The following is a 23,219-nucleotide window of genomic DNA, read 5'->3' as shown; positions in this document are numbered from 1 at the left end:
CACGGCACAGTTCCTGAACCAGAGGCAGATACGTTGGGCTGAGTTCTTTGCGAACTTCGACTTCCGAATAGAGTATGTCCCGGGGGACACCAACATCATGGCGGACGCTCTCTCCCGCAAGCCACAGTATCTGGAGGAAGCAACGCCAGCGGCCGCCATGCACATCTTCGCACCAACAGTGTGGGCGTGCGCCGCGGCAACCGTGGATCTGGAGGCGGTGCGACGAGCGTTGCAAGGGGACTCCTTCGCGCAAGCAAAGATCTCAGAGGTGCAAAGGGGCAAAGCAGCGGCCGACGGTTTCCAGCTAAGAGATGGATTGCTCATCCGTAAAGGGGCCATCTACGTGCCGGGAGACGAACTTCGCGCCAAGGTGCTGCAGCAGCTGCACGACGCGCCCACTGCAGGGCACTTCGGCAAGGAGAAGACGGTGGAACTAGTAGCCAGGGATTTCTGGTGGCCTGGAATGAGAAGGGAGGTCGCGGACTACGTGGCGAGGTGTGACACCTGCCAGAGGGCGAAGCCAGTGCTTAGACCGCCGGCCGGACTGTTGGAACCGCTGCAAACTCCGGCCGAACCTTGGGAGAGGGTGGCCCTGGACTTTGTCACGGATCTGCCCAGCTCGAGGGGCAAGACGGCAGTGCTGGTGGTGGTGGACTTGTTCTCCAAGATGGCACATTTCATTCCGTGTGCGAAGGTGGCCACGGCGGAACAAACCGCCAAACTGTTCATAGACCACGTGTTCAAGGTTCACGGTCTGCCACGGTCTATTCTGTCCGACCGGGGGCGGCAGTTCATATCAAATTTCTGGCAGCGGCTGATGGGCTTCCTGAACGTCAAGATCAACCTGGCGTCGGCGAGACACCCGCAAACCAACGGGCAAGCAGAGCGGGTCAATGCCATCATGCAGCAGTACTTGAGGTGCTATGCAAATCAACAGCCTGCGACGTGGGTGGATTACCTGCCGCTCGCCGAGTTCGCTTACAACAACACGAAGCACGTGTCCACGGGGGTCACACCGTTCTTCGCCAACAACGGGAGGCACCCCAGAACCTTCCCGGGACTGGAAAGGCTGGGGGAAGGGGAGCCGCAGACGGCAGATGCGTTCGCGTCGGAACTGCAGGAAGTCCACGATCAGCTGAGGCGCCACCTGGAGCTGGCCAAGCACGCATACAAGGTACAAGCGGACAAACGCAGAAGGGTTGGCGAAGAGCTACACGTGGGGGACTGGGTCTGGTTAGCAGCCCACGCAGTGCCGGCCAGGTCGTTGGCCAAGAAGAAACTAGGGCATAAGCAACTGGGGCCCTATCAAGTCGAAGAGCAGGTCAACCCGGTGGCCTTCAGGCTGGCGCTTCCGGAGGGTTCCAGAATGCATCCGGTATTCCACAGATCGGTGCTCACGCCCTACAAGGCACCGCACAGGTTTCAGGAACCCGGAACGGCGCAGAGTCCGGCCAGAGACAGAACAGGGCACGCAGGAGTGGCACAGAAGGAGCGCATCAACGAAGTCACAGAGATTTTGGATTCCAGATGGGGGGAAGAAGGGGTAGAATACCTTCTCGCCAGGGAGGGCACCCCGGCCAGTGCGAACAGTTGGGTGCCGGACTACGCCTTGGACGAACCTCTGCTCAAAGACGAGTTTCATGCCCTCTTCCCACATAGACCGATGCCAGCAGACTTTTTCGACGACTGGCTTTTCACACCCACGCTTTCGGGCAGCACGTTCCGGGGGTTCGACTCTGACGAGGACCCGATACGAGACGTCCGTTCCCCGGAGGGGTCGCCCTCGGGATCTGCCTCAGAACCCTCGTATTGGTGGGACGACAAACCAGAGGAACAGTGGCGCAGGAAGTGGCAAGAAGGTCCAGGCCGAGCAACGCCGCCTGGAGGAAGCGAGGGAGAGACGGACATGGACATTTTCGGGGACGATCCAGGTTTCGAGCACGGCGGCACAGAGATGGAAGCAGAGGTGACCGTCGTCGACGAGAGAAGGGAGGAAGAACCGGAAGACTTCGGAGGGAGGCCCGCTACGGGAACCGAACGGTACCCGACATTCGTCTCCTTGACGCAGCAGCACCCAGCTCCAGCACCGGAAGGAGGGGAAGGGGGAGTGGGGGGCTTCGAGGGGGGGATGGATGTCAGGGGTTCAGGAGCAGAGGCAAGGGCAAGGGAGGAAACAGAGAGCGAAGGGGAGGAGGCAGAAGAAAGGATGAGCGATGACGACGACCCGAGATCTCCGAGTCTCTCCAGTGAGTCGGAGGATTCACAGAAAGGAGCACCAGTGGCCAAGGCAAGGGGGGAGTTTAGGGGGGCACCCCAGGGAGATAGAGCCAGAGGGGAATCAGAGGAGAGCAGTTGGAGATCGGGTCCAGCGTCACCGCCAGAGAGCAGGGAAGAGGAAAGGAGCCAGGGGGCAAGCGCTGGCAGCTCACAGCAGGAGGGAGGGCACGAGTCAGGGTTGGCCACACCTCCATCTGGGAGCGAAGAAACGGTTAGACGGAAGGTGGAAGGTTGGGCGCGCGCGCCAAGTTCAAATGCACAGGAAGGAGGCGCAGTAGGCAGCCCGGAAAGAGAGCCGGGTCCTAAAGCCCGGCGCAAGGAGACAGGAGAGTCCGGGGGGTCAGCGTCCGAAGAATCCCGGAAGGAAGAGACCCAGGGGGGCAGAGGGACCCAGAGAAGAACAGTCAGGCGGAAAAGGTGGAGCAGGGCTAGGATATTAAGTTGGTGTACGAGGGGCGGAGATTCAGACGGAGCTTCGCCGATCTAGCTACTAGACGTGGGGTTGCACGCAGCAGCTGGAGAATGGAAACTGTAACTCAATAAAGACTTTTACTTAATGACCGTTGGCTAGCGTGATCCTCTGTGAGCTAGGATCTTGAAGCAACCCTGACACTCATGGATCCTCACACTTTTTGCACTAGATCAGCCCAAACTCACCGTCAAATCACACATCATGCCCAGGGGCATAGCTTGCACCGCAAAAAACTCGGATCCATGGGTTCCTGGTCATACCATGGCCCAAAAACGTGCTTTTGAAGCACGGATCCTCATGGATCATCACGCTTTTTGCATTGGGCCAATCCAAACTCACCGTCAAATCACACATCATGGCCATGGGCACAGCCTGCACCACAAAAAAACTCGGATCCACGGCTTCCTGGCCACTCCATGGCCCCAAAACATGGTTTTGAAGCACGGGTCCTCATGGATCATCACACTTTTTGCATTGGGGAACCCCAAATTCGCCCTTTGTTCAAGTATCTTTTTTCAAAAATAACCACAGATCTGACCACAAACACCATGGATCTACTGCTTCATGGCCCTGGCCAGATGCTACCCTGGATATATTGGCCAATTTTATGGTGGGTGTGCTGTGATGGAGGAAACGGAGTCGGCTGAATCTCTATCCATTAAAGATGGGCGCCCAATGGCTGGGCCAGAATGATTTCAGTTCCGTTTCCCAGCTCCCAGCTCTTCACCTGTAGCTGCCATCAGGAGTCCCTTTGTGATCCTGGATGCTTCTGTCTCTATGGAGGCATTGGTCACAAATGTAGCCAAACTGGAATTTTTGAATCTATGTCAGGTTAGGCAATCGGTACCAAAGTTGGAAACAGAACTGTTAGATCCCAAAACTAAGATACTTTCAAGAATGTATAACTTGCTGTTAAAATGGAATACTCAGGATGAAACGGTTAAATCTGCTATGATTAAATGGGCACAAGATGTTGGACATAACATTATGTTTGCTGACTGGGAACAGTTGTGGACCACAGGTATGAAATTTACGGCATGTAATGCCTTAAGAGAGAATATTAGGAAAATGATATACAGGTGGTACATGACACCAGTCAAGCTTGCAAAAATCTATCACTTGCCCGATAACAAATGTTGGAAATGTAAAGAAACTGAAGGTACATTCTTTCACCTTTGGTGGACGTGCCCAAAGATTAAGGCTTTCTGGGAGATGATCTATAATGAAATGAAAAAGGTATTTAAATATACCTTCCTGAAGAAACCAGAGGCCTTTCTCCTGGGCATGGTCGACCAATGGGTGCCAAAGAAGGATAGAACTTTCTTTATGTATGCCACAACAGCAGCAAGAATACTTATCGCAAAGTATTGGAAGACACAAGATCTACCCACCCTGGAAGAATGGCAGATGAAGGTGATGGACTATATGGAACTGGCGGAAATGACCAGCAGAATCCGAGACCAGGGAGAAGAGTCGGTGGAAGAAGACTGGAAGAAATTTAAAGACTATTTACAGAAATACTGTAAAATAAATGAATGTTAAGATGATGTTGGATTGAAAATACGCGGTATTGGTAAAAAGATTAATAAGAATATGTAAATACGGATTGATAATGTTGGAAATACATAATTATAATAGGTTAAGATATTGAGTAAAGATAAATGATAGAGGGTAAGGATTTGCTGAAATGATTTTTAAACGGGAATACAAAAAGGGGAGGTGTGAGGAGGTCAAGGAAATAAGGAAATGAGCTGAAAGATATTGAAAAATGGATTTTTTAATCTTCCTTTTCTTCTTTCTTTCTAGTTATTAGTTTTTTTCTTTTATATTCCCTTTTTCTATGTGTGTTTTTTGAGTTAATTTTTGTTTTAAAATTTATTTATTCTGTAAACTTATGATTTCTGTAAATTTTATTTTGTAAACTTATGTTTTGTGTAAAACCTCAATAAATATTTCTTTAAAAAAAATAATAGCATCAGGGCACAATCCTTCAATGGCTGCGCTCGTTTCTCTCTGGTCGGGGACAGAGGGTGGCGCTTGGGGGGGAATTGTCATCGTGCCACTCCTTGGTGTGTGGAGTGCCACAGGGTGCGATTCTCTCCCCGATGCTTTTTAACATCTTTATGCGCCCCCTCGCCCAGCTGGTCCGGAGTTTTGGGCTGGGTTGCCATCAGTATGCCGATGACACCCAACTCTATCTGTTGATGGATGGCCATCCTGACTCGGCCCCAGACACACTGACCAGATGTCTGGAAGCTGTGGCTGGATAGTTACATGGGAGCCGGTTGAAGTTAAATCCTTCGAAGACAGAGGTCCTCTGGCTGGGACGGGGCGATATGGGATTGAGGGGGCAACTCCCATCTCTTGCGGGGGTGCAATTAGTGCCAGCATCGTCCGTTAAGAGTTTGGGTATAATCTTTGATACCTCCTTCTCTATGGAGGCGCAGATTACAGCTATAACAAAGGCGGCATTTTTTCTTCTCCGCCAAGCTAAGCAGTTGGCTCCTTATCTCTCTCACCCTGACCTAGCCACTGTGATCCACGCGACGGTCGCCTCCAGACTGGATTATTGTAACTCGCTCTACGTGGGGCTGCCCTTGAGACTGACCCAGAAACTCCAGCGGGTGCAGAATGTCGCGGCGAGACTCCTTATGGGGTCTTCGCTGCGAGATCATATTCATCCGGTACTATACCAGCTGCACTGGCTCCCGGTGGAGTACAGGATCAGGTTTAAGGTGCTGATTTTAACCTTTAAAGCCCTATACGGCCTAGGACCCTTGTGCCCAAGGGACCGCCTCTCCTGGTATGTCCCACAGAGAAATTTACGGTCTGCAAATAAAAACATCCTGAAGATCCCAGGCCACAGAGAGGTTAGGCTGGCCTCAACTAGAGCCAGGGCTTTCTCGGCTGTGGCCCCGATCTGGTGGAACGCTCTGTCACAAGAGACTAGGGCCCTGCAGGACCTGACATCTTTCCGCAGGGCCTGCAAGACAGAGCTGTTCCACCAGGCCTTTGGTCAGGGCGCAGCCTGACCCCCTCCTCTGGCAATCTGCACAGAATTTTGCTTAATGGTTGCCATCAATTTGATTTTAATTAATTTTATAATGAATGTTTTTAGAATGTTGGATTATTCTGTTTGTTGTTAGCCGCCCTGAGCCCAGCTTTGGCTGGGGAGGGCAGGATATAAATAAAAATTTATTATTATTATTATTATTGAGTTCTTCAAAGCCACACACACCTTCAGCTGAAAGCCAAAGTTCAAAGTTCTGGGCCATTTTCGCAGAATACACAGCAATGCTGTCTGAGGGACCAGACTTATCCCCCTTTCAGAAAGCCCTCCGATAGTTCTCAGGATGAAGTCCATGCCTTTGCATAACTAATTTTTTATTTTTATTTTTTTATAATTTTTTTATTAAAGTTTTGAAATTTTTATAACAACAAAACAAAACAATACAGTAATACAAAAAAATAAAAAAATAAAAACAAGTATAATTTCAACCCTTATTTTCTTATAACTTACTTCCCCGACTTCCTCATACCTCCCCTTTCTGTATTCCAATTTCTAATTTATTATTCAGCAAATCCTTTCCCTTGTTTTTCATTTAATTTTTAACCTTTCTTTTCTTTTTTACTTATCCATTACAGCTGGAAACCACATATTTTCTAAACCAACGTCATTCTTACATTCATTAATTTTACAATATTTCTTAAGATAGTCCTTGAATTTCTTCCAATCTTCTTCCGCTGTCTCTCTTCCCTGGTCTTGGATTCTGCCAGTCATCTCTGCCAGTCCCATATAGTCTATCACCTTCATCTGCCATTCTTCCAAGGTGGGTAGGTCTTGTGTCTTCCAATACTTTGTGATGAGTATTCTTGCTGCTGTTGTGGCATACATAAAGAAAGTTCTATCCTTCTTTGGCACCAATTGGCCGACAATACCCAAGAGAAAGGCCTCTGGTTTCTTCAGAAAGGTATATTTAAATACCTTTTTCAATTCATTATATATCATTTCCCAGAACGCCTTAATCTTTGGGCACATCCACCAAAGGTGAAAGAATGTACCTTCATTTTCTTTACATTTCCAACATTTGTTATCAGGCAAGTGATAGATTTTTGCAAGCTTGACTGGTGTCATGTACCACCTGTATATCATTTTCATAATATTCTCTCTTAAGGAATTACATGCCGTAAATTTCATACCTGTGGTCCACAACTGTTCCCAGTCAGCAAACATAATGTTATGACCAATATCCTGTGCCCACTTAATCACTGCTGATTTAACCGTTTCATCTTGTGTATTCCATTTCAACAGCAAGTTATACATTTTTGACAAGTGCATGACTAATTTTTTAAAGCGCTCATAGTCATGGATTTGGGATGAGGGGAGATGGCCCATCAATTCGGCTAGGTCTCCACAAATTAGGGAGCGCAAAATTGGCATGTACATTTTCAGGGACACCCCCATATCTCGGCAGGTTACTTCAAAAAGAGTCAGATAACTCAGAACATCAGTGGGGGGCTGATATTTCGGAAATGCCCCCCAGTTAAGGTTGCTCAAAGTTAGCCCCGGAGGAGACTGCCTGCCATTTTCTCCTCGTGGCTCCTCGTGACTGTAGTCATACCTTGGAACAGGATGTCGAGACGCTCATCCCTCCGGACGCAGGTGGTCCACCGCCGCGTATACACGCGAGGGTCTAGGGAGAAATTCCTCCTTCTTCTCCGCCGCGTACCATCGCACCGCTCCACAAGTTTCCCAAGCTCTTACTGGCGAGTAGACCCGTCCCGGGGTGGGGGAACGCCTCTCACCGTTCTGCGAATGTCGCACGATGGACACTCTCGATGGTAGTCTCCCACAGACACTTCTTGCAGCTGCTGCGGCAGATCTTGATACTCATAAGCCATCCGGCTGACTCTCTGCCCCATAAGAATGGTTTTGCACCCACTCAACCGCATCGCCCTCTGAAAACTCCATCTCTTTAGGCTCTGCATAAACAAGATAGTTCCCTCTAGGACGTGTGGAGGCCATCCCAGCTTCCACTTCCTCACAAGGTGACAAGGGGTGGTTAACTGGCGCACCCCTCTCTCTCTCCAAGTTGCAGGACTCTTGCACACCCTTCCAAACAGTTCTTAAGGCGTCCACCAACTCTCTCTCCGACTCGGGATCTCCCGAAAACCAGGAGGCAGATTCCACTCTGGGACTTGGAGGTTGGGAGGGGGGGTTGTCTCTGAAGGAAGGGAACTGCCTTCTCCACCCGGACCCCATTCGTCCACAGTTCGCAAAGTGTATTCCTGGGGAGCCCCGGCTTCCATAATTCCTGACTATCTCTATCCCCCCCAAAAATAAAACGCCTTAGTACACAAAAGATTCGTGCCAATTTAAAATCAAAGTGCCTTTCTGCAGGGAAGTTCCATCCCACCGCTGCCACCATGTAGTAAAGGGGCTCCTTTACTACTACTAATAATAAAATTTATTCATACCCCGCCCTCCCCAGCCAAGACTGGGCTCAGGGTGGCTAACAACCAATAATAAAAAAACGTTGATTAAAATACAATTTAAAAGATTAAGATACAACATTAAAACATTAGGATGCAGCCTCTTCACAGGAGGGAAAAGGAAATAGAATAGGGGGAGGGAATCAAACTGATTCTAAGCCAAAGGTCAGGTGGAACAACTCTGTCTTACAGACCCTGCGGAAAGAAATCAGATCCTGCAGGGCCCTAGTCTCATGAGACAGAGCGTTCCACCAGTGTTGAGAAGGCCCTGGCTCTGGTTGAGGCTAATCTAACTTCCTTAGGGCCCGGGACCTCTAGGGTGTTGCTATATATGGACCTTAAGGTCCTCTGTGGGGCATACCAGGAGAGGCGGTCCCATAGGTACGAGGGTCCTAGGCTGTGAAGGGCTTTAAAGGTCAAAACCAGCACCTTAAATCTGACCCTGTACTCCACCGGGAGCCAGTGCAGCTGGAAAAGCACTGGGTGAATATGCTCCCATGGCAGAGACCCCGTGAGGAGCCTCGCTGCAGCATTCTGCACCCGCTGGAGTTTCTGGGACAGCTTCAAGGGCAGCCCCGCGTAGAGCGAATTACAGTAGTCAAGCCTGGAGGTGACTATCGCATGGATCACTGTGGCCAGGTTGGGGCGGGAAAGGTAAGCGAAGGTGGAAAAATGTCACCTTGGCTATTGTAACCTGCGTCTCCATGGAAAGGGAGGTGTCAAGGATTACACCCAAACTCTTAACCGAAGGCTTCAATGAATAGAAGGATGAATAAGGTCTCTAAGGAAATGGAGGCCAGAGATTTTCAGTTTGTTTCCCAACCTACCTCGTCTGTGATTTCCTGATGAGCACAAAAACATGAATGGGTCTGATCCATTCTTCACATTCTGATGTTCCTGTTTCTCTTTTCTCATGGACAGGGAATTGATTTTGATGAAGATCAAATATCGGAAATCGGCCTGGAAGATGGGGAGGATCTTCCTCCAAGGTAATCCTGTGCTAATCCCCTCCCCCATAATCAATTGCTTTTTAAAAAAAAACCCGGTCCATTTCTATGGTGGTGGTGCTTGGGGTCTTTGAAGGATGGGAGGCAATAAACCCTTTTGACAAAAGTGCTACTCCTGTCTCCCCTCAGCATCCCAACCACAGCTTCTCTGGATGCGGCTGATCTTCCTCCTGAAAGCGGCAGCAGAGAGCAGCTGAACAACAGACTTATGGATTTCGTCGCAAGAATAAAGAGTGGGATGATCCGAAGGAAGGCGCTCCGAGATCTTTGCGCCTTCCTGCAGAAGATCCAGGAACATGTGAGTTGCGTGGCGAGTTCCCGCCTCCCCCACGGAAATAAAGACACAGGACACCAGTATTTTAGGTTAATGGGCAAAATTAGGCCACAACTTTATTGATTACAGGAATTGAGTGGTATTGGCTTAGGCATTGGTCCTATCGACTAACCGGCTTCAGCCTGATTGCTAGAAGACCGGCAAGGGTTAACCACCAGTAGGGGGAGTCCTGCTGATGTACATCAACTAGGAGCTCCCCCAGGGTCACCGCTCGGGGGCATGCCTTAGGCCCACACCTCCATAGGCTTCGGACAGGGCAACGCCCCACGGAATCCTTTACCGGACTACCCTTCGATATGGGGGAAGGTGATGGCGCTTCCTCCACCCCCCCCCACTCATCTGCATAACAATACCCTTACCAATGCCTAACCGCCAATGCCGAGGAAGTTGTGACGATTTGCTACGAGGTAGGCAAAAAGCCAAAAGGCTGGTGCCAATTTGCCAAGTGGAAAAAATTCCTGCCAGGCCCCTTGACGGCGACCAACCGAAGTCCATAGCAATGTCAAAGAGCCAAACCTAAAGGGTGGGGAAACCGGAGCAGCTGGGGCGCTGGGAGAAAGAGGGAAATCCTCAGCCGCGCCGGCCCTAAATAGCGCTGGCCACGCCTCCCAGGCCAGCCGATTGGCTGGCAAGGGAGATGACGCGCCCGAGGATTCCCTGCTCTCGCGGGGGCTGCAAGCCAGCCCCCGAGTACGTGGGGGGAGGGCATGAAGCCCACAACCCCACCTCCTCTCCAGCTCAGAAGTGGCTTTACTGAAGGGAAGCATTGCAACCATGCAGGGCTGTCAAGGCCTTCCGGCTGCTGCTTCTAGGCCCATCCTGCAAGGTGCCCAAGGGACGATCAGGCATCCCAGCACATACTCAATTTGGAGAACAGAGCTGGGCCATAGTGAGTAAAGTGGCTGAGAAAAGAAGAAAAAAAGCAAACATTAGGAAAAGAGGGTTTAGGTTTAGGATGCTAAATGTTTTGGAATGTTTGGAATAAAAATGTTATAGGGAAAAATGGTGATCAGTCCCTTCTCTGGGTTTCTTCTCAGCCATCGGCAGTGATTCATGCATGCTCCTATGGCCAACTGGTGGCGATTTCCTGCCTTTGTGCATTGGATCCGGACCCGGAGAGCAGGCAGCGGGCAGCAGAGGCTCTCTGCCATCTTCTGCCCATCCTGCGGCACAACGAAGGTAAGACTGGAAGAATGCATCCCAGCATGGGGTGGGGTGAGCAAGACCCAAACTAACCCTTTGGCTTTCCTTTGCAGAGACACTGGCAGGAACGTTAAGGAACCAAATGCTCATCATCGGAGCTGAGCAGGTCCTCGAATCCACCGGAGGACCGGTTCCTGGGCTGTTCGTGAATAACTGTTACTCTCTTGTCAGGGTAAGTCGCTGTCTCTCAAGCCACATGTTCTGGGTTCCGCAGAGGCAGCACCTGGGCTTTCTGCTCCCCAGCCCTGCCCTGTGGGCATCTCTGACCTTCCTCTCTCGCTTCAGGTCTTTGGCGCCTTTCTCCCTGCGGAGCAGCTCTTGGAGGCCATGTGCTTCCTGGCCAGAGACCTGGTTCTTGAGAGCAGCTTCGACCCCTTGGACATCTCCCACCTGCTGCAAGATTTCATCAAGCAGTTTGGCGGCACAAAAGTGAAGGTAAGGCGTCTTCAAAGGTAGGAGAGAAGAAGATTCTCCGCTTTGGTGTAGGGGAGGCAACCAATACTCCCCAGGACCCTGAGTGGTACCTTGGAAGGAAGAGGCTGTGGTGGCACAGGTCAAGGGTCCCTCTTTCAATGAGGGATGGAGACAGCCCCGCTTCCTTGTACTCTCCAAGCAACCCTCTCCTTTTCTCTGACAGGTGGAGGTGCTGCTGGAGGCCTTCTATAGGATCAGCCAGGGGCCGACAGTGCAAGGCAGGAACATGGCCGTCTTCGCTTTCTCCATCTTGGCGCACCACCACCTGGAGAAAGTGGTGCAGTATCTACTCCAGTTTCCCTTCGGGTATGGAGCCCTCCAGGTTCTACTGGGCTAAGGGGGAGGTTGGCAAGCTGCAGGGCTTGCTCAGAAAGCCCTTGCTGCCATTTCCTCTCTCTGGAGCATGGCAGCAAGCAGAAGACTTGAATCTGACCATTGCTCTTGTTTTTGCATTCACAGAGACTGCGAGAGAATATGGAAGGAGGTTTTACCATCGGCCGATCCAGAAAAGCTGATCCATCTCATGGCCGAGCAGCTTGACCAAAGCCCCTTGGCGGAATCTGCCACCCAAGTGGTAAGGACCAACCACCTGCTTCCTGGCTTCCTTCTTCCCAGGGTAATATCGAGAGGTTCCTGTATTCTGCAGAAAAGCAGAGAAAGTGACTTGCACCCCTCTCTCTTCCAGCAACATCTCAGCAGCCTGTTGCACGCCATCCTCAGGATGGAGGACTACAAGGCAGCTGTGCGCCGGAACTTCCCACAGCTGCTGATCGCTCTCCTGGGGATGGTTGTCAACTTCCACTACTATCAGGAATTCCTCGGGTGAGTAGTGTGTTGCAAAGGGACCAATGGAGTCCTTTCCCCTTCAGCCTCGGGGGGTTTCCAGTCCAGCTTGGTTTTCCAAGGGAGGCTCTCCTTCAGGCGGCTGCTGGGGAAGGAATGTGCGTGTGTGCCAATGACCCTCCTGGTAAAACTGGCCTTGCTTTGGTTCCAGAGGGGCTAAGGAAGTTCTGCACCTCCTTCTTGGCACCACTGGAGAGCAAGTGGAGGCGGCCATCGTTGACCAACTTTTCTGCCGGGAGACTTTCAGCCAGGGGTTGTCTGCCATGGTGAGGTAAGAGGAAGAACGCGGTGACCTTCCCCAGTGGTCTGGCAAACGGAGCTGAAGGCACAGGATCGGACTGTGCCCGTTTGCTTCCTGCGGTGTCTTTCCCTTCCTTACCAAGATCTCCTTCTCCATTTCAGAGCCGTCGGAAAGCGAAGCTGGTGGATCCCTCCCATGGTGGAAAGCATCATCGCTGCTCTCGAGGACCAGGATTTTGCCGGGATGCCACAAGTCGCGGCAGCTATCTACATCGAGGTGAGGGGGACTGACGCGGGAGGAAATGGGTGCAGCAAGGAGGCCCTGGCTTGGTTTCTGCCGAGTGTTGGGCTACTTTGAGCCTAAGGACTGTTGCCTGTTTTAGTGCTCCTCAGAGTAGACCCATTGGATTTGATGTACATGGCAAACTTTGGTCCATTCACTTCAGTGGGCTTGCTCTGTGCAGAATTGCAAATGGTGGGCAAAAGGAGAACCTGCCTCAGCCTCTTATCCCTGAAGGGTTTCTTTCTCTTTGGGCCTCTTTAGCTGCTCAGCTGCCGTCTGGAGGTCTATCCCTGTGAAGATACACTGGAGCAGCTCCTCAACTGGCTGGAACACGACTGCCTGGAAGTCCGGAAGCTCAGTGTCAGAGGGATATCCCTGCTTCTGGACTCTGACATGGCAAGTGATGCTCAGAGGAGGGGGGGGGGGTTACAGATCTTGATTCTAATCATGGCCCAGCACTCTTTTGCTGGCACAATACTGAAGGGCCTGTGCTAAAAGGCGTGAGGCCTTTCAGACCTTTGAAAAGATTCTCTCTTTTGTGTAGGACCCTGCGCTTCTGCGGCTCTTGCTGCTGGATTCCCTCTCTGATGTAGAAGCTGAGGTCCTCCCAGAGTTGATAGAGCTGGTAGACCAAGCCTACCATTCCAGGGAGCTGGGAGAGAAAGACCTGGAGATGCTGGCGGCAACCTACTGCGGCCTGGCTGCCCATGTGAGTATGAGGGGAAACATGACACCACACCCAGTGGAGGAGGAATGCTTTGGAAGAGGAAGGGTGGGGTTTAGACTGGCATGCAGCGGAGATGTTCTGGCTTCAGGAGGGTGTTCCTCTGGAAAGTGATCTGATGAGAAACACAACCTCTGATATTTTCTGCCTATAGGAGGAAGCCTCCGTCCGGGCATCAGCCATCGAACATCTGGGGCTGCTTCGGGGCTGGGCGAGAGACCAAAGACTTCCCATTACAACAACAGAAAAGGAAGCCATTCACGAACTGGTTGTGGTCCTCATTCACCTCGAAGACGAGGACCTTGAAGTGGCCAAGGTGAGGGCCAAAGAGGTGGACTTATGCAGTAGGAGGGAGGGATTGTTCTCAGGAGCTTCTGAGACTATGTACCGCAATTTGTAACCCTCTTCTCTTCTTGTGTTGCAGGCCGCAAGGAAGGCTCTTTCCCATCTAGCCCCAGAAGTCAAGTGGTGGGCTCATTCCAACAAATTTAGCCTCCACTTTGCTCTCCACCAGGCTGCCAAGCATCTGGTAAGGTCCCTCTGCCTTTGTTGGCAGCTTTGCCCAGGCATGTCTTTGGGAGTGCAAGGCTCTTCTGCTGCGCTCTCAAGCCTCTCTGATGCCACTTCTCCTTTGTCTTTGCCCACAGAGCAAGACCTTCAGCAAGGGCATCCTTCGGAGTGCTGCCTTATCATGTACGCAGCCGTCTGCCAACAGGCTGCCAGCAGTCTCCAGGGTGGCAGCTCTGCTTCTGGGTAAGTCAAGCAACGTTCTTCCCTGGTAGGGATGGACAGAAACGTCTTGGTAACAATGGCAGGGAGGATGGACATGTCCCCAGGCCACCTGCTAGGTAGGCCTCCATCTGTGCCCAGATCTTGCTCTGAGTGCTCCGTGAGGGTGGAGGCCTCTAGAGCATACCTGTCCTCCTGCCGAGCTGCCTCTGTCTCCGCTTGCTTTGCACCCAGATGACGTCCCTTTTCTTGCCCCCCCCCTCTCTCTCTAGGTCATCTGGCTTTCCGGGATGCCAGTTTCATCCGCAATCAAGACATGGCATCCTATGGAACATGTGAGTGAGACGTACGGAGGGCAGGGAGGGATGCTTCTGCTGAGAAAGGTCTTCAGGGGAAGGCAAATTCTCAGATGTATGTTCAGGCAGAGGTGCCACAAGATGAACATGCAAAGAGAATTGGAATGTGACTTCACTGCTCTCTCTTACACACAAACACAGCCGACGGCTGTTTTCATATTGTTGATGGGTGGCTCTTTTCCTGTGCATCTCTACCTTGCTCAACCTTTCTCCCTTGCCACTCAGGGCTGGAGGAGATGCAGCAGCACGAGGAAGAAGAGCTTAGGCAGACAGGGAGGAGCTGCCTGAACATCATGCAGCGGGCCTATAGACATCGGAAGAAAGGCAGGGTCCAGCGCTTTTTGAGGAGGCTGCTCCACTGCGTTCACAGGGAACCTTACCCACAGGACTTCCTGAGCTGCATGCCAGGTGAGTGAGGCATCTGGTGGGCTATTGGGACATCTGGTGGGCTGTTTGGATGGGACGTTTCTCAACGAGCCCCTTTCTCCTCCTGACAGAACATCCGGAGTAGCGCCAGGCCAAGGCAACGTGGACACCAGAGTTGTGCTGCAGAGATACCATCTTCTGCTCTCCGCAGGATCCAGTCTGGACCAGCGCCAGGAACATCAACGCCACCAGGATCGACCAAGAGGAGTGGTGCTGCCCTCACGACCCTCCGTACACAGCGGTAGGAAACCTTTTTGTTGTTGTGTTTCTTGTTGATGTTGTTTTTGATTGTTGATTTTATTGATTTTGAATCTCAGGGTGGTTCACAACACCAAGTATACGAAGCACAAAATAAATAATAAGAATAATCACTGCACAAAATTCATAATAAAAATATCAGAACATAATATAAATTAAATAAAAACATACTAAAAATAGCCACAAGACCAATGTATGCACACTAATAAACAATACAAGAGCCCTGAAACAACACTCCAGCCCACAAATACAAAATCTAAATCAACGTAACACATTTAACAACCATTTAAAACAACCCCACCTTCTTGAAGAAGGCTGATATATTAGATTTAGAAGGTTGGAATACGAGGTTTGGATGGCACGCCTACCTAACATACAACAAAGTGGCAGTGCATAAGGACTTTTAAAATCATATACAGTGGTACCTCGCAAGACGAATGCCTCGCAAGACAAAAAACTCGCTAGACGAAAGGTTTTTCCGTTTTCGAGTTGCCTCGCAAGACGATTTTCCCTATGGGCTTGCTTCGCAAGACGAAAACGTCTCGCGACTTTGTTTCCTTTGTCTAAAAACCGTTAAAACAAAGGGTGCTTAGCTTGAACAGCTGCAGTTGCGACTTGACTTTGAGGAGCAACTGTTAGCACGTGGTTTGGTAGCCTTTTCTCAGACTTTGCTCACTTTTGAAGCTTTTCCAAAACTTACCATTTGGTAAGTTAAACTTTTAAAACTTTTTTGGGGGGGTTTGGATTTTGGGTTGGGGTGTTTGGGGTTCAAGGACTTGGTGTTGTGGGGGGGGGGGTTGCGATAATCTGGGAGCTTGTGGGGCTTTTTTTGGAATTTTTATGATTTTCTGTGACCATTGGGCCATGTTGTTTTTTTTTTCAAATTTTTTTTCCTGAGTTTGAATTTCTGAGTGCTGGCTGGCTGGGGGAACAGTTGGGGAGGTTTCTGCAGGAATCTGGGACCATTGGGCCATGTTGTTATTTTTTGAAATTTTTTTTTGTCTGGGTGGGGGAGCAGTTGGGGAGGGGTTTGCAGCAGTTGGGGAGGGGCTGGGGGAGCAGTTGCGGAGGGGTTTGCAGCAGTTGGGGAGGGGCTGGGGGAGCAGTTAGGGAGGGGTTTGCAATTTCTGTGTGGTGGGTGGGTGGGTGTCTGTGGGAGCAGTTGAGGTTTTTGAAGACATTGGTGATTTTTGAAGCTTTTCCAAAACTTATTTTGCAGTCATTTGAGGTTTCTGAAGACTTCGGTGATTGATTGTTGAAGCTTTTCCAGAACTTCTCTTGCATCCATTTGGCAAGTTAAACTTTTAAAACTTTTGGGGGGGCTTTGGATTTTGGATTTTGGGTTGGGGTGTTTGGGATTCAAGGCCTTGGTTCTGGGTTTTAATTTCTGTGTGGTGGGTGGCTGGGTGCTTTTGAATTTTTTGGATTTGAAGCACATCACTGATTTTTTTCTCTTTTTCTGAGTTTACGAAGGTAAGAGCTGTGCTGCCATGGGACCCAAGAAGACTGCTGCTGCGGTGGCCGGCGAGAGGAAGAAGGAGAAGGTGACGCTGGAAATGAAGAAGGAGATCATCCGGAAGCACGACGGCGGAATGCGTGTGACGGACATCGCCAGGGAGTACGGGAGGAATCCATCAACCATCGGGACCATCCTGAAGATGAGGAAGAAGATCCTGGCGACTGATGCAGCCAAGGGAGTCACCAGGATCGTGAAGAACCGCCCAGCTGTTCTGGAGGAGTGCACGTGGCACATGACGTTGGGAACTTTTTTGATACGAGGGTCATTTCGCCTTTCAGGGAGGTGCTGAAAAGGCGGATGAAGCAGCAGACTATGGACAGGTTCTTGAGCAAGAAGCAAAGAGTGGAAGAGGAGCCTTCTTCGAGTGGTCCCCCAGAGTCTTAGAAAATGTACTGTACACTTTGTTGATTTTTAAATGTTTTTCTGTCATGTTTATAAAGTTAATTTATTTTCCCTTCAATTTTTGAACTGCTCTTTACAGTATGTGTGACTTTAAAGAGCAGTTAATAAACTGTTGTTGTACCAAATTTGGCTTTGTTTGGACTTTTTTTGACCATAGGAACGCATTAATTGATTTTCAATGCATTCCTATGGGATTTCGTGATTCGCAAGACGAAAAATTCGCTAGACGACAAAACTTGCGGAACGAATTAATTTCGTCTTGCGGGGCACCACTGTAGTAAGAATTTCATTATACAAGGTCTGGGATAAGTACTACAGACTATTAGAGCCCAAAATACCCTGGTGGGCATCCCCAGTGGAGATGATAACGGTAAAAAAGACAAACATGGGCACAAATTGGGCAACTTACCAACAATTAATAAAGGTAGAACAGGGCCAATTAAAAATCAAATTGTATGAAGAAATTAAACAGTATTGTAACGGCTGGATTCAATATCACCAAATAGTGCATATATTTAATCAGGATAAGAAAATTGGTTTTGGAGAAAAGAAGTCATTCTTACAAAAGGAATTAGTACAAATGAATAAAAAGACCCTATCTAGGATGTATGATCTACTTTTGGAATGGGAACTCAAGGATGAGATGCTAAAGGACGTTATGATAAAGTGGGCGCAGGATTTTGGCCACAACATAATGTTAGCTGTGGAAATTTGACATCAAGTTCACAGCATGTTATACAACAAGGGAGAATCTAATGAAAATGATCTACCGGTGGTACCTAACCCCTGCCCCATGGAATCGCCAAAAATCTATAAGCAAAAAACCAATGTGTGCTGGAGATGTAACACCGAGATAGGAACAATGTACCATACATGGTGGGGTGTAAGGAGATAAAAAGCTTTTGGAACAAAGTTCATGAAGAAATCATTAAGGTTTTTAAAAAATCATTCAACAAGAAACCAGAAGCGTATGTTGCAAGCATAAAATTTTGATTCTTAAGATTTTAGGCACTTCTAGCCTTAACAATTTAAGCATTATTATCAGTATTTATGGTTATACATAAAAGGTAAAGGTAAAACTCTTCCAGGTGGCCTTGCCACATTCCCCCCTTTCAAGCTTAGAAACAAGTCACAGTTGTTTCTCCAGCTTGACTCTCATGTTGAACCCCGGTATAGACAACTGTGTCTCTCAAGGGGATCTCTTCAGGGGGCATTTCATGAATTAGTCAAGCATACTCATGCTCTTCTTCTGCCGGGGGGGGGGGCAGGGCTCGGTATATGGCCATGGTGTGGGTTTCAGTGAGATTCTTAATGCTTTGGGCCACCATTCCTCTGACTAGAGATATGCAGCAAGGGGTGATGCAAAGAAGTATTAAGAAGACTAATCCTCCTACCGCAATGGCAGTCAAAAGGCTATGTAACCATCCTACTCCTGGGATCCAAGACCACATCCATTCCCAAGGATTCTGACTGGGTTGGTTATCATTTATAAGGGCCTGTAATTTTGGCAACTCATCCTCAATAGTGTTGTTGAGGTCATGAAACTTCACTCTGCAGTTGCCTTCCGGGACTATTTTACAAAAACCTCCTGATTTGGCAAGGAGATAGTCAAGAGCAAGTCTATTAGCTGCTGCTATCTGGTTCAAATCCTCAATCTCGGACTGCAACTGTGGGAGGATATGTGTAGTGGCATTGATGGTTTTCTCCAACCTGCATGTTAGGGCAAATAGTGCTTCACGATTTTGTTCAGCCACAACTCCCGGATGTATGCCGATGGTGAGGATGCTAACGAAGCCTCCACCAACAGCACCCACAGAGCGGGCCAGGAAAATCTCATCACTGCACTGTTCCCCTTGGACTTCACTCCTCTTTCTGTTTCTAAGAGAGGGTAGAGGAAGAAAAGCCTCCACAGTCACAGGGAAAGTAAAGGCACGCATTCCCACACACTGATAATTACCAGGGTGGTAATCAGTGGTTAGTCCATTATACAAGAACCAAAGATTGGGGTCCTTGATCAGCCAGCCAGAACAGATGGATCCCTGTCCGGTGAAGTTGACTGTATATTGGGGAAAGTATGGATACAGATCTGAGGATGTGGTGTTGCTTTGGTAAGAGGCGTTGAAGCAACCCCACAACCAAAACTTAGCAGTGCACTGTGTGTAATTTCCCAGCCAACCTTTATGTTGGTGGTGCTGGACATGCGGCCAACCTTTGCATTTGGTGTTCCATGATCCAGAGGCATAACAACAAAAGCACAAGCCCTGGGTGGTTCTGGAGAACCGGAAATATCGGTAGGAGGTATCATTCATTTCAGAAGGAGGTGTCGCGAAAAGGCCACTTTGATTATACAGCAGGCCTGCCAAGACAATGTCAGGGTCCCTGATTAGTCTTGGGATGAGGGACATGTCAGCTACCTTTCTAGGGTGTTCATAATAAAGGGTGACATTTTCTCCATATATTTGAAACATCTGCTTAGCATTCTTTACAAAAACATTTTCTTTGGGTTCAAGGAGCACAAGGATATCAACAATTCCTCCTGGGTAGTAAAAGAAGATAAGAAGGAGAACAGTTATTATTACTGTAAGAAGAACTGGAGGTAACCAAGACGACAGCATACCTGGAGAGTGAGCCAACCTTCCGTTGAGAGAGAGAGAGAGACTGGACACGAGAGAGAGACTGGATTTGTTCTGATGTACTCTGTCCTCCCGTTTGTACTAAGTCTGCTCTTATTTCTGTGGTACCGTATTTTTCGCCCTATGGGACACACTTTTCCCCCTCCAAAAATGAAGGGGAAATGTGTGTGCGTCCTATAGGGCGTATGCAGGGTTTCGCTGAAGCCTGGAGAGCGAGAGGCGTTGGTGCGCACCGACACCTCTCGCTCTCCAGGCTCCAGGAAGCTATCCGCAAGCCTTGCACGCCCGGGGGGAGTTCCCCTAGGCGTGCAAGGCTTGCAGAGGCGGGAGCCTGCAGCGCGGAGCACGGGGCTCCATCCGTAGGACGCCCCATGCTCCGCGCTGCAGGTTGCCGCCCGCAAGCCTTGCGTGCCCAGGGGAGTTCCCCCAGGCGCGCAAGGCTTGCGGACACCTGCGCGAAGCACGGGGCATCCTCCGAAGGGCGCCCCGTGCTCCGCGCAGGTGTCCGCAACCTGCCGCCCTGCGCGTGGGGCGCCCTGAAGCAGAGCGCCCCTCGCGCTGGGCAGACATCGGCCAGCCCCACAAGCTCGAAGGACAGCGGGGAGGCGCAGCGCCACCATCCCACTGTTCCCCGACCTCGTTTTGGGGGGGAAATAAAGGAAAAACAATTTTCCTTTATTCCCCCCCCCAAAAAAAAATGGTGCGTCCTATGGGTCGGAGCGTCCTATGGGACGAAAAATACGGTAAGTGGAGGAGGTCTTCCATACAAAAGCTCAAAGGGAGAGAGCTTTAGCCTCTTGTTGAGTGCACATCTGATCCTGAGCAAGGCTACGGGTAGAAAGTCCACCCAATTGCCATGAGTTTCCTGGCACAATTTGGCCAGCTATCATTTAAGGGTCCAGTTCATTCTTTCCGCCTTGCCGGAACTCTGTGGTCGGTAGGCAGTGTGCAGTTTCCATTGTATCTGCAGGGCTTTGCATACACCCTCCACTAGCAAAGTGATAAAGGCTAGTCCATTATCCAATTTTTAAATACCTTATTCCATGTTTTGAACCATATTTTCCTAATGGGTAGTGTAATTACTTGAAATAAATAAAAAAAACAAAAAAACAAAAACAAAAACAAAAAAACAAAAAAGGGGAAAAAATAAAAAAATAAAAAACCGAGGAAAAAAACTCCAGGACTTGTACCTAAGCCCAGTTTTGGGTCAGTTATCTCAGCTATCAGTTTGCAGAGAGTTATTTGTTTTTCAGGCTTTTAATTAGTAAAGTCCCAAGAGCGAGACGGGTGTGCATCTACCCACGCTGACGCATGCACAGTTCTGCTTGCACCTGGCTTTAGAGCTACTACAATTGGTGGTAATTTCAATTCTGCCCCTTTAGGCATGAAGGCTATTTGAGCTTGAATTTTAGATAGAAAATCACGTCCCAAAAGGGGAATTGGACATTCTGGTACATAAAGAAACTGGTGAGTGAAGGTCCTCCCTCCAATCTGGCACTCTTGGGGTTGCAGAAAGGGTTTTATTGCTGGCTCAGACTAGTTTGAACAGGTCTAGGCTGGTTTGAACCGGTCCAAGCCGGGTGGTACAGGTCCAAACCGGTTGGAACTGGTTTAGACAGGTTGGAACCGGTCCAATCCAGTTTGAACCAGCTGAAACCAGTTGGGAAAATTCCATGCAGGTTCCAACTTGCCCACACCAGTTTGAACTGCCCCAGACTGGTAGGAACTGGCTAAGACTGGTTGGAACAGGTCTAGGCTGGTTTGAACCGGTCCAAGTCGGTTGAAACAGGTCGAAGCCGGTTGGAACCGGTCTAGGCCAGTTGGAACCGGTCTAGGCAGGTTTACGCCAGTACAAGCCAGTTTAAACCGGTCTTGGCCGGTTTGAACAGGTCTAGGCCGGTTTTAAACGACCCAAGCTAGTTTGAGCAGTTCCAAGTAGGTTGGAACTGGCCCAGACGGGTTGGAACAGGTCCAGACCAGTTGGAGCAGGTGCAGGTCATTTGAAACTGAATTTGACCAGTTCAAAACAGCCTAGACCAGTTCAAACCGGCTTCAACCAGCACAAATCGGCTTGGACTGGTTCAAACCAGTCTAGACCTCTTCCAACCAGTCTGAGCTGGTTCCAACCAGTCTGGGAAAGTTGGATTCCGCCTGGACCTTTCCCAACTGGTTTGGGCTGGTTCCAACTGGCTTGGGCTGGATCCAACTGGTATGAAATGATTCCTACAGGTCTGGGCTGGTTCCAAGTGACATAGACCTGTTCCAACTAGCCTGGACCTGTTGTAACCAGCTTGGGCCAGTTTCAAATGACCTGCACCTGCTCCAACCTGTCTGGGCCAGTTCCAACCCACTTGGAACTCTTCAAACCGGCCTAAACCGGTACAAAACTGCCTCGACCAATTCAAACCGGCTTGGACTGGCAGAAACCGGCCTAGACCAGTTCAAACTGGCCTAGACCGGTTCCAACCGGCTTGGATCTGTTTCAGCCGACTTGGTCTGGTTCAAACCAGTCTAGACCTGTTCCAACCAGTATGGGCCAGTTCCAAGTGGTCTGTGCAAGTTGGAACCCGCCTGGACCTTTTCCAACTGCTTTGGGATGGTTCCATACCTAATACAATGACCGCTCCCCGCTTAAAACGGGGGGCGCCCTTTGCCTGGACGCATGCAGCCCCTAGATCTGGAGCGGCTCCAACAGCATAGGCTTGGCTTTGCCTTCCCTCAGGTGGGATACCTGGAGGTCTCCGCCTACCTCAGTCAGTTGTCCAATCCCACCTGGGGGAAGCGTTGCCAAGGAGACCAGACCAGGTAGGGGAGGGATTACCTGCCCACACAATAGAGGGAGGATCTTACCTGGGAATCCTCACTTGGCTCCAGAGCTTCTCCCACCCTACCCACCCTCAGTTAATGTCTTATTTTGCAGGTTACGGTATCTTCACAAGAGCCTTGCAAGGGAGGCCAGGGTTTGCTGCCCTGCAGCTTTCACAGCAACCTTGAGAGGTAGGTCAATGTCTCTGTTTTGTATTATTGCTACAGATTAAAAAAATATTTTTTTAAAAAAATAAATGTTAGCCCTGCATGATGCTGTTCTGCATTCTTCACAAGAGCCTTGCAAGGGAGGCCAGTATTTGCTGCCCTGCAGTTTTCACAGCAGCAGCAGCAGCAGTAGCAGCAATAATAATAATAATAATAATAATAATAATAATAATAATAATAATAATAATAATTTATTATTTATACCCCACCAATCTGGGCGGCTTCCAGCAAAATATTAAAGGTAAAGGGACCCCTGACCATTAGGTCCAGTCGTGGCCGACTCTGGGGTTGTGGCGCTCATCTCGCTTTACTGGCCAAGGGAGCCGGTGTACAGCTTCCGGGTCATGTGGCCAGCATGACTAAGCCGCTTCTGGTGAACCAGAGCAGCGCACAGAAACGCCATTTACCTTCCCGCCGGAGCAGTACCTATTTATCTACTTGCACTTTGAGGTGCTTTCGAACTGCTAGGTTGGCAGGAGCAGGGACCTAGCAGTGGGAGCTCAACCTGCTGTG

The 23,219-nt window shown here is 49.7% G+C and overlaps 2 protein-coding genes across 2 annotated transcripts in view; one reads left to right on the top strand and one right to left on the bottom strand.

Annotated features, from left to right (window-relative positions):
* Positions 1-23,219, bottom strand: part of LOC114590399 (methylenetetrahydrofolate reductase (NADPH)-like) — a 256,188-nt gene that overhangs the window by 208,182 nt on the left and 24,787 nt on the right. The gene's annotated exons all lie outside the window — the stretch shown is intronic.
* LOC114590524 (maestro heat-like repeat family member 5) lies at positions 9,363-14,422 on the top strand. Its single transcript, XM_077930911.1, has 15 exons — positions 9,363-9,547; positions 10,621-10,762; positions 10,840-10,958; positions 11,072-11,221; positions 11,424-11,566; positions 11,720-11,834; positions 11,946-12,082; positions 12,255-12,374; positions 12,506-12,620; positions 12,888-13,076; positions 13,171-13,335; positions 13,505-13,666; positions 13,775-13,879; positions 13,998-14,103; positions 14,352-14,422. The coding sequence occupies exons 1-15, from the start codon at positions 9,458-9,460 to the stop codon at positions 14,420-14,422; spliced, it is 1,929 nt and encodes a 642-aa protein (XP_077787037.1). The 5' UTR covers positions 9,363-9,457.

The sequence above is a fragment of the Podarcis muralis genome, chromosome 7 (genome assembly GCF_964188315.1).
Source record: "Podarcis muralis chromosome 7, rPodMur119.hap1.1, whole genome shotgun sequence".
Taxonomy (NCBI): domain Eukaryota; kingdom Metazoa; phylum Chordata; class Lepidosauria; order Squamata; family Lacertidae; genus Podarcis; species Podarcis muralis.
Note: the sequence above shows the minus strand (reverse complement) of the source record. Positions and strands in the feature narration are given on the sequence as shown.